Source organism: Pelophylax lessonae (assembly GCF_965119305.1).
Source record: "Pelophylax lessonae genome assembly, chromosome: 13".
NCBI classification, from domain to species: domain Eukaryota; kingdom Metazoa; phylum Chordata; class Amphibia; order Anura; family Ranidae; genus Pelophylax; species Pelophylax lessonae.
The window spans coordinates 3960163-3971793 of NC_138780.1; the positions used below are offsets into that span (position 1 = coordinate 3960163).

Here is an 11631-nt window from a genome sequence, read left to right on the forward strand (position 1 = left end):
TCTTTGTATAAACTCAGTTGGTGATTGGCCGGTGAAGAGATTTTGGGGTCACCTTGACAGCCCCCCAAATCAGGGTCTGGTGGTGCTGCCCCCCTTCTACAAGTCATGGCACCAAACCATTGATGGCGTACAAGAAGGGGGAGGGGTTTTAAGGTGGGATTACCAGCATCCAATCCTAAGTGAGATGGAGGTTTGGAATTTGGAATCCTTGTTCACCCTCCTGCAGCTTTCTGATTGGTCACCGCAATACCCAATACAGCAGGGGCAAAAGATGGAAGAGCGTGTATATAGAGATGAGTATATATATCAGACGGAATGAATGATGGATACAGGTGATGGGGGTGAAGGTGCCCCCCCCCTCTTGAACTTTGTTACTTGGCTCAAAAAAAAAAATAGTGAGGGATTCTGGGAATCTGAGGTCTATTGCATTCATTTGTTCTCCAGGACAGTTCCTTCCTCTATGTATGAGGAGCGCCCCCAGCTGGGTGCAGGAGGCATGGCGCTAGGGTCGTTCCTGGCACTGCATGGCCATCTGTAGGCTCAGCTTCCTGGCGATCTCCCCAATCAAAGTCCAATACTCGTCAAAGCTGATCTTCCCATCCTCATCCGTGTCCAGCGACTGGATCAGCTTGTTGGCGGCTTCTTTGTTCTGTGTATTCTGAGGGGGAAATAGAGACATTTTAGGGGGTCTATTTACAAAAGAAAATAATTTTTATAGCCATTCGTCCTGCAAATCTGCATTTAGATTAGTTCTGTGGGAATTGGGAAAAAACAAATGTTCTTTAGGCTATGTTTATTATGGGCAGTAGTAAAATACTGCATTATGGCCACTAGATGGTGCTGAGGAGCATAGGGAATACATAGGTATTTGTCCTTTTATTAAAGCGGAGTTCCGGGCACAGAAGTCAATTTTCAATAAGCATCCCCCCAGGAAAGTCAGGGTTAGTACATTCCACAATGGCTAGCCTCTGATCTGTCCCGGTTCGCACTTACCTTTCAGAAGAAATACTTACTTATAAAATTTCTTCCACAGCGTTTCCATCTCTCTTGTGGGCAGCTGAAGCCGGCGCGGTCCTCTTCTGTGTCTTCTTCCGCGTCTTCTTGTCCCAGAATGCGCCTGCACCGGCCCCTCTCGTCACTTCCGGTGCGGCGCCGCATTCCTAAACAGCTTCTGGGCATGCCCAGAAGCTGTTTAGCAGGGGAATGCGGCGTCGCCCGGAAGTGACGTGCGGGGCCGGTGCCGTCGCATTGATTCCTGGGAGCTATGACGTTCAGCTCCCAGGAATCATAGCGAGACAGGAAGTGACGGGGTGAGCCGCGGCTCCGAGGGAGGAAGTACTGTGAGGTGAGTATTTACGATCTTCAATTAAAAGGTGAGTGAACAAAAAAAAAAAAAAAATAACTATACAATTCCTTTTCAGGTCAGGTCTACCTAGCGGAGGGGCACAAAAAAAAATATTGTTTTTGTGCCCGGAACTCCGCTTTAAGGTCAGTGATAGAATACTGCATTATGGCCACTAGATGGAGCTGGAGAGCATAGGGAGTACATGGGCCTTTGTCCTTTTATTATGGCAGTAGTAAAATACTGCATTATGGCCACTAGATGGTGCTGGGGAACATAGGAAATACATGGGCCTTTGTCTTTTTATTATAGGCAGCACTAAAATACTACATTAACGTCACTAGATAGCACTGAGGAGCATAGTTAATACATAGGCCTTCATGCTTTTATAATGGCAGTTGTAAAATACTGCATTATGGCCACTAGATGGCACTGGGGAGCACAGGGAATACAGAGGTCTTTGTCCTATTATGGCAGTAGTAAAATACTGCATTATGGCCACTAGATGGAGTTGGAGAGCATAGGGAATACATAGGTCTTCATGCTTTTATCATGAGCAGTAGTAAAACCCTGCATTATGGCCACTAGATGGCACCGAGGAGCATAGTTTAATACAGAAGTCTTCATGCTTTTATTATGAGCAGTAGTAAAATACTGCATTATGGCCACTAGATGGAGCTGGAGAGCATAGGGAATACATAGGTCTTTATGTTTTTATCATGAGCAGTAGTAAAATACCGCATTATGGCCACTAGATGGCACAGAGGAGCATAGTTAATACATAAAGTCTTCATGCTTTTATTATAAGCAGCAGTAAAATACTGCATTATGGCCACTAGACGGAGCTGGAGAGCATAGGGAATACAGAGGTCTTTGTCCTTTTAATATGGCAGTAGTAAAATACCTCATTATTATGTTCAGCGTTTAAGCCCTGATAAATGCGTTCTGAGCCCACGAAACGTGTTGGATGTCTTATTTGAGCCCTCATGTGCAATAAAAACGTACTGCTCTCATCCCTTTTTTTGCGCTTCAGATTACTCCAGAGACCCCCATAGATACCCCAAGATACACTAATACTTCCAGCAGTTACGCTCTAATGAGGGAGTTCTGAGGTCCCAAAAGGTGTTGGATGTCTTAGATCTCTCATCATTCGCTATAAAGACTTGCAGGACTCCAACTAATTTATGGCATGCTCATCCCTACTATACTCTTCACATTATTTTGGAGACCCCAGAGATACCCCATTACGCCCAGCGCTTAAGCCCCAGTGAAGGCGTTCTGAGCCCCCGAAACAGGTTAGAGGTCTTTTTTGTCCTCTCTGCATTTGCAACAGAGACTTACTGGATTTATACCAAATTTATGTAATTCTTATCCCTTGTGTGCCTCAGATTACTTAGGACATCTCCGGAGATACTCCAAGATACCCCATTGCTTCCAGCACTTACGTCCTGATGAAGGAGTTCTGAGCCCCTGAAACTTGTTGGATGTCTTTTTTAACCTCTCACCAAGTGCAATAAAGACTTATGGCATGCTCATCCCTTCTATACTCTTCACATTACTCTGGAGACTTCAGAGATACCCCAAGATACCCCATTACTTCCTGCGCTTAAGCACGGATAAGGGAGTTCTGAGCCACCAAAACCTACTGGAGGTCTCTTTTGACCTCTCACCATGTGCAATAAAGGCCTACTTGACTCATACTAAGCATATGGAACCCTCATCCTTTCTATACTCTTCATATTATTCTGGAGACCCCTGAAGATACTCCAAGATACCCCATTATGTCTAGCAGTTAAACTCTGATGAAGGCATTCTGAGCCCCCAAAACACGTTGCAGGTCTTTTTTGACCTCTCGTCATGTGCAATAAAGACTTACTAGACTAATGCTAAAGTTATGGCACCCTCATCCTTTCTATACTCTTCCCAATTCTTGGGGGACCCCAGAGATACCCCACAATACTCCAATACCTCCAGCCCTGATGAAGGGGTTCCGAGCACCCGAAACACCTTGGGTGTCTTTTATGACCTCCCACTATGTGCAATAAAGACTTACTAGACTCATACTAAGCTTCCCTTCCCTAACCTTATCATTTTATAGCCTTCAGATTACTCCAGAGGCCCCCAGAGATACCCTAAGGAACATTACTCTACCAACACGTTTCCTGTTAAGCCTTGACTCGAAGGATGGCCTCCATATCCAGTATGGCACAGGGGGTCCTGGGGGGCTCTGCTCTGCACATAAAGGCTGAGTGGTACCCAATGATCCACCATCAATGAGTAATGGCCGCTTTCTTATCCAATAAGACCTCCTCCCCCATGGCCCTCCATTGAAGGAAGAAGCCCCCCTTACCGTCAGCACATGTTGGAGCTCCTGAGACACCATCTTGCGGAATTCCTTTTTGTTCATCTTGTCGTGTTTCCCCTTCTTCTCCGTGTACGTGTAGAAATTTCTCACCAGGACTTCGATGGCGGACTCCAGCTCACTGCAACTTGACGCCATGTCTGGCCAAGAGCAGGCTACAGGGGGCAATGAAAGAGTCAGACATTGTAGGGAGGAACAGAGAAATAAGGGGTAAGAGGGCAGGGAGACCGAGGGTAGGAGGGGGTCAGGAGAGAGAAAAAAAATGGGTAAAATAGAGGGTGAGGGGTGCAGGGACATAGAGGGTAGGTAAGGGTAAATAGACAGGGCATAGGGGAGCAGGGACACATAAATGGTAGGTAGGGGTGGGGGAAAGAGAGAGAGAAAACAAGAACTGGTAGGAGAAATGGGGATGGGGGTGAAAGAGAAAAAGACAGAGGGCGGGGGGGGGGGGGGGAGAGAGGGGGCAGGAAGACATAGAGGGTAGGTAGGGGGAAAGGGGGCAGTGAGACATTGAGGGTAGGTGGGGGAAGGGCTAGGAGAGAGGGGACAGAGCAACAGAGGGTGTCAGGTTAGGGAGGGGGAAGGGGTATTGGATGGAGAGAGGGGGGCAGGAAGACACAGAGGGTAGGTGGGGGGAGGGATATTAGAAGAGAAAAGGGGGGCAGGGAAACATTGAGTGTAGGTGGGGGAGGGGTTAGGAGAGAGGGGGCAGAAAAACATAAGAGGGTGTGGGGGGGGAGGGGTATTAGATGGGGAGAGGGGGGCAGGGAGACAGAGGGTAGGTGGGGGAGGGGTTTTAGAAGGGGAAAGGGGGCAGGGAGACATTGAGGGTAGGTGGGGGAGGGATAAGGAGAGAGGGGTCAGACAGACATAATAGGTAGGTAGGTAGGTAGGGGTGGGGGAAGGAGAGAGAGAGAGAAAACAAGAACTGGTAGGAGAAATGGGGATGGGGGTGAAAGAGAAAAAGACAGAGGGCGGGGGGGGGGGGGGAGAGGGGGCAGGTAGACATAGAGGATAGGTAGGGGGAAAGGGGGCAGTGAGACATTGAGGGTAGGTGGGGGAGGGCTAGGAGAGAGGGGGCAGAGCAACAGAGGGTGTCAAGTTAGGGTGGGGGGGGGGTATTAGATGGGGAGAGGTGTGCAGGGAATCAGAGGGTGGGTGGGGGAGTGATATTAGATGAGGAGAGGGGGCAGGGAGACATAGAAGGTAGGTGGGGGGGTAAGGAGAGAGGGGGCAGACAGACAGAGGGTGGGGGGTATTTGATAGGGAGGGTGGGTGTGGGAGGGGTTAGAAGAGAGGGGGCAGAAACACAGAGGGTAGGTGGGGGGGGAGTGGTGTTGGAGGAAGGGGGGGCAGGGAGACATTGAGGGTAGGTGGGGGAGGGGTTAGGAGAGAGGGGGCAGAGAAACATAGAGAGTGTGGGAGGGAAGGGGTATTCCATGGGGAGAGGGGGGCAGGGAGACAGAGGGTAGGTGGGGGAGGGGTATTAGAGGAGGAGAGTGGGCAGGGAAACATAGAAGGTAGGTGGGGGGGGTAAGGAGAGAGGGGTCAGACAGACATAGAGGGTGGGTGGGGGTATTAGATGGGGAGAGGGGGGCAGGGAGACAGAAGGTAGGTGGGGGAGGGGTATTAGATGAGGAGAGGGGGCAGGGAGACATAGGGGGTAAGGAGAGAGGGGGGCAGACAGACATTGGGGGGGGGTATTTGATAGGGAGAGGGGGACAGGGAGACAGAGGGTGGGTGTGGGAGGGGTTAGAAGAGAGGGGCAGAAAAACAGAGGGGAGGGGGGGGTGGGAGGAAGGTGGAAGGGGGGAAGGAAAGGGAGAATAAGCAGGGGTGGGATACAATGAGGATGGGGGGGAAGGGCAGAGAGTCGTTATATGGACCCCCATAATTTAGTAAGGATCACAGTGACATCATTAGACAATCAGTCTCCATTTCTTCTGATGTCATTATTGATTTGTTACATGAAATGTCTGCTTTTACATCAGAGAATCCTTCCTATACTGGAAGTAATATTGTCCTTCTACACAGCCGATCTCCCCTTCTCCTCTCCGCTGTCCTCGGGGTGAAAAAGTGAATCTGCCAGATCTTCCCCCAGATCTGTTTATACAGAACAATCAGATCACCCCAGAGGCATCTATTATTCCTAACCGCACACGCGCCCATTATTATAAGTGTGGCCCCTCCCACCGCTTTTATGTTGCTGCCTTTGAACTCTTTCCAGTTATTATATGTTTGTGTTACAATGCAGCACTCCCCTGTTTTAGAAGTGCACCCAAAGCTGCCCCCTATTCTAGATGCCCCTGAAGCTGCCCCCCATTCTAGAAGCCCCAAAGCTGCCCCCCTCCCCCATTCTAGATTTCTCCTGAAAGCCATTCCTCTATCGTAGATGTGTCCCCAGAACTGCTCCGATTCTAGAAGTGCCCTCACAGCTGCCCTCCTATTCTACATGCACCCCAAAAGCTGCCCCCCTATTGCAGATGCCCTCAAAGCTGTCCCCTATTCTAGATGCCCCTCGAAAGACATTCCTTTATTCTAGATATGTCCCCAAAGCTGCCCCCATTTTTAGATGCCTCCTGAAAGCCATTCTTCTATTATAGATGTGTCCCCAGGACTGCCCAATTTCTAAAAGTACCCCCAAAAACTGCCCTCCTCTATATGCACCCCAAAAAGTAGCCACTATATTGTAAATGTGCCCCAAAACTGCTCCCCTATTCTAGATGCTCTCCGAGAGCTGTTCCCCTATTCTAGAAGTGCCCCAAGAGCTGCCCACTATTTAAGATGTGCCCCCAGAACTGCCCCAACCGTAGAAGTGCCCCCAATGCTTACCTCCTATTCTACATGCACCCCCAAAAGCTGCCCTCTATTGTAGATGTCCCCCTCAAACTGCTCCCCTATTCTAGATGCTCCCTGAAAGTCGTTCCCTTATTCTAAACGTGCCCTAAAACCGCCTCCAGTCTAGAAGTGCACCCAAAGCTGCCCCCTATGCTAGATGTGTCCCCCAAAAGCTGTTCCCCTATTCTAGATGTGTCCCCCAAAAGCTGTTCCCCTATTCTAGACGTGTCCCCCAAAAGCTGTTCCCCTTTTCTAGATGTGTCCCCCAAAAGCTGTTCCCCTTTTCTAGATGTGTCCCCCAAAAGCTGTTCCCCTATTCTAGATGTGTCCCCCAAAAGCTGTTCCCCTATTCTAGATGGGTCCCCCAAAAGCTGTTCCCCTATTCTAGATGTGTCCCCAAGTCTGCACCCTATTCTATAAGGACCCCTCCTCCATTGAGCAGTTCAGTCTTTTCATACAGCAGCTGCTCTCCCTCTCACAGCTGGAAGGGTTAATCGCTCATTATCTGAGTCGGCTCTGTATTCTTGTCCGACTCCTCCAACCAACTTCACTACGAGGCAATGACCTGAGTGACGACATTGGACCAGGGACACCTGACCAAGGACATCAGACCGGGGACACCTCACCAACAACATCAGAGGAGAACAACTGACCAACGACAATGGACCGGGGACCCCTGACTGACGACACCTGACCAAGGACATCAGACTGGGGACACCTCACCAACTGACCAACGACATCAGAGGAGAACAACTGACCAAGGACACCAGCCCAGGGACACCTGACCAAGGACATTGGACCGAGGACATGGGACCAGGAACCCCTGACCAACGACAACAGACAGGGAACCCCTGACCAACGACACCAGACAGGGACACCTGACCAAGGACATTGGACCGGGGCCACTTGACCAACGGCACCTCACGAACACCTGACCAACGACATTGGACCGGGGACACCTGACCAATGACACTGGACCGAGGACATGGGACCAGGAACCCCTGACCAACGACACCAGACAGGGGACCCCTGACCAATGACACCTCACTGGGGACACCTGACCAATGACACCTCACTGGGTACACCTGACCAACGACACCAGACAGGGGACCCCTGACCAATGACACCTCACTGGGGACACCTGACCAATGACACCTCACTGGGTACACCTGACCAACGACACCAGACAGGGGACCCCTGACCAATGACACCTCACTGGGGACACCTGACCAACGACACCAGACAGGGGACCCCTGACCAATGACACCAGACAGGGGACATCCTGACCAATGACACTGGACCCCCCGACCAATGACACTGGACCCCCTGACCAATGACACCAGACCAGGGACCCCCTGGCCAATGACACCAGCCCGGGGACACCCTGGCAAATGACACTTCACTGGGGACAGCTGACAAACGACATCGGACCAGGGGACACCTGATCAATGACATCGGACTGGAACTCCTGAGCAATGACATCTCACTGGGGACACCTGACTAACCACACCAAATCGGGGACACCTGACCAAAGACATGGGACCAGGAACACCTGACCAACAACACCAGCCCGGGGACACCTGACTGCCTGATTTTATTTATTTTGTTTTATTTGTTTCCTTTTTTTTGTTTGTTTTTCCTTTTCTTATTTCTTTGCTTTGTGCAGAGAAGTCCCGCAGGGGATGGGGGTTCCATGGACCCCAGTGCTGCATATCCTCTCCATCACCATGTCCTTTGTGTGTCCTTACCTCCTCATCCCTGGACAGCCCCCCCCCCCCTCCTCAATATGCCACATTCGTACCCCCCCCCCTCAATATGCCACATTCGTACAGCGACGACCCCTTAAAACAAAGATATTCATTATATCGATCCTTTGACTTGCTCGCCCTTCCTCCGCCATCTGCTATCCCCACCTGTCCCCATTAATATCCCCCCTCCCCCTTCCCAGAAGAGTCTTCTGTCCTGCACCCCCACTCTGGGATTTGCTTTCATTTTCATTTTATCCCTCCGGCTCGGTGCTGTTCGTCCTCCGTTATATCGTCCCCCCCCCCTATAATATATATATATGTGTGTGTGTGTATATATATATATGGGATATATAGGGATCATCAGAGACATTACCAGCTGCCTGCGGCTCCCAGCTCCCAGCTCCCTCCACTCCCAGCTCTTCCTCTCTCCTTCCTCCTGATCCTGGTTGGTGATTTCCGGGCGGTCACACCCTCAGGAACACCCGGGGGAGGGGGGGGCTACCCCACACGCCCCGCCTGCTCCGATTGCAAGCTCTTCAGCCCCTCCCAGCTCTCCTGTCACCGTCTGTTACATTGTAACTCTTACAGATCCCTCATTTCCTGAGATTGTCCGAAGAGTCAACCCAACCTGGAGGACATTCATCTGAGGTTCTCCGCCAAGGTCCATGGGGGGAGGGGGGGGTCAACCCTTTCAGAACTATTTTTGCACACGTTTAAAAAAATCATATTAGGACTGAAAATTACGCAACCCCGCCAAATGTTACATACACAGTATTGTCAAAAGTATTGGGACGCCTGTCTTACATGCACATGAACTTTAATGGCACCCCAGTCTTAGTCCGTAGGGTTCAATATTGAGTTGGCCCACCCTTTGCAGCTATAACACCTTCAACTCTTCTGGGAAGGCCGTCCACAAGGTTTAGGAGTGTCTATGGGAATGTTTCACCATTTTTCCAGAAGCGCATTTGTGAGGTCAGGCACTGATGTTGGATGAGAAGGCCTGGCTCACAGTCTCGGCTCTAATTAATCCCAGAGGTGTTCTATCGGGTTGAGGTCCACACCAAACTCGCTCATCCATGTCTTTATGGGCCTTGCTTTGTGCACTGGTGTGCAGTCATGTTGGAACAGGAAGGGGCCATCCCCAAACTCTTCCCACAAAGTTGGGAGCATGAAATAGTTCCAAAATGTCTTGGTATGCTAAAAACCTTAAGGCTCCGTTCACATGTCAGCGTATGGATCGCGGGCAGAACCGCTGCGGTTCCGCCCGCGATCCGGAGATTATTGCAAATCGCGGGACGCCTAGCGTTGCCCGTTGATTTGCAATAGCCCCCCAAACGCTGAGCGATGTTGCCGCGATTTCCGCCTGCCGAATCGCGGTAACATCGCGCAAAAAAAAATTGCGGGACGCATTACGCCCAAAAAAGTACAAGAGCTTCTTTGGAGCGTATTGCGTCCCGCAATTTTTTTTTGCGCGATGTTACCGCGATTCGGCAGGCGGAAATCGCGGCAACATCGCTCAGCGTTTGGGGGGCTATTGCAAATCAACGGGCAACGCACAGGCGTCCCGCGATTTGCAATAATCTCCGGATCGCGGGCGGAACCGCGGCGGTTCTGCCCGCGATCCATACGCTGACATGTGAACGGAGCCTAAGAGTTCCCTTTACTGAAACAAAGGGCCCAAGCCCAACCCCTGAAATACAACCTCACACCATAATCCCCCCCAGAGGCATAACTAAACCTTCAGGGCTCCGGTGCAAGAAACTATAAAGGGCCCCCCTCCCTCCTATGGATTAGTGGCATCAGTGCTGGTGATAGTGAGGGGGTAGGGTTGCCATCTCATCCCTTTAAAACTGAACACATATTAATAACACAGGTTCTGTGGCTGAATAAGGTGATGGGGGGGGGGGTCATTGGGATGGTGTTAGGGGGATGGGATCAGTGGCAGTGGGACGGTGTTGGGGGGATGGGATCAGTGACAGAGGGATGGTGGTGGAGGGATGGGATCAGTGGCAGAGGGATGCAAGTGGATGGATGGGATCAGTGGCAGAGGGATGGTGGTGGAGGGATGGGATCTGTGACAGAGGGATGATGGTGGATGGGAAGGGATCATTGGCAGAGGGGATGGTGGTAGAGGGATGGTATCAGTGGCAGAGGGATGATAGTGGGGGATGGAATCAGTGGCAGAGGGATGCAAGTGGAGGAATGGGATCAGTGGCAGAGGGATGCAAGTGGATGGATGGGATCACTGGCAGAGGGATGGTAGTGGGGGATGGGGTCAGTGGCAGAGGGATGGTTGTGGAGAGATGGGATCAGTGGCAGGGGGATGGTGGTGGATGGGATGGAATCAGTAGCAGAGGGTTGGTGATAGGGGGAATGGGATCAGTGGCAGAGGGATGGCAGTGGAGGGATGGGATCAGTGGCAGAGTGATGGTGGTGGAGGGATGGGATCAGTGGCAGAGGGATGGTGGTGGAGGGATGGGATCAGTGGCAGAGGAACAGTGGTGGAAGGATGGGATCAGTGGCAGAGGGATGGTGGTGGAAGGATGGGATCAGTGATAGAGGGATAGTGGTGGAAGGATGGGATCAGTGGCAGAGGGATGGTGGTGGAGGGATGGGATCAGTGGCAGAGGGATGGTGGTGGATGGGGTGGAATCAGTGGCAGAGGGATGGTGGTGGAGGGATGCGATCAGTGGCAGAGGGATGGTGGTGGAGGGATGGGATCAGTGGCAGAGAGATGGTGGTGGAGGGATGGGATCAGTGGCAGAGGGATGGTGGTGGAGGGATGGGATCAGTGGCAGAGGGATGGTGGTGGATGGGGTGGGATCAGTGGCAGAGTGATGGTGGTGGAGGGATGGGATCAGTGGCAGAGGGATGGTGGTGGAGGGATGGGATCAGTGGCAGAGGAACAGTGGTGGAAGGATGGGATCAGTGGCAGAGGGATGGTGGTGGAAGGATGGGATCAGTGATAGAGGGATAGTGGTGGAAGGATGGGATCAGTGGCAGAGGGATGGTGGTGGAGGGATGCGATCAGTGGCAGAGGGATGGTGGTGGAGGGATGGGATCAGTGGCAGAGTGATGGTGGTGGAGGGATGGGATCAGTGGCAGAGGGATGGTGGTGGAGGGATGGGATCAGTGGCAGAGGAACAGTGGTGGAAGGATGGGATCAGTGGCAGAGGGATGGTGGTGGAAGGATGGGATCAGTGATAGAGGGATAGTGGTGGAAGGATGGGATCAGTGGCAGAGGGATGGTGGTGGAGGGATGGGATCAGTGGCAGAGGGATGGTGGTGGATGGGGTGGAATCAGTGGCAGAGGGATGGTGGTGGAGGGATGCGATCAGTGG

General features: G+C 51.7%; 1 protein-coding gene across 1 annotated transcript; it reads right to left on the reverse strand.

Annotated features, from left to right (window-relative positions):
- Positions 1 to 359: 359 nt before the first annotated feature.
- Positions 360 to 8677, reverse strand: LOC309569535 (protein S100-A16-like). The gene is made up of 3 exons (XM_082275401.1): positions 8664 to 8677; positions 3693 to 3859; positions 360 to 658 (listed from the first exon to the last, which is right to left on the reverse strand). The coding sequence occupies exons 2-3, from the start codon at positions 3840 to 3842 to the stop codon at positions 503 to 505; spliced, it is 306 nt and encodes a 101-aa protein (XP_082131527.1). The 5' UTR covers positions 3843 to 3859; positions 8664 to 8677; the 3' UTR covers positions 360 to 502.
- Between the last annotated feature and the right edge of the window lie 2954 nt (positions 8678 to 11631).

What these genes read in the sequence shown, in the direction of transcription:
- LOC309569535 (XM_082275401.1), bottom strand. Translation starts at nt 3,842, where the DNA reads ATGGCGTCAAGTTGCAGTGAGCTGGAGTCCGCCATCGAAGTCCTGGTG. An exon ending in AGCTCCAACATGTGCTGACG is followed by an intron (nt 659 to 3,692) that starts GTAAGGGGGGCT and finishes TTTCCCCCTCAG; the next exon opens with AATACACAGAACAAAGAAGC.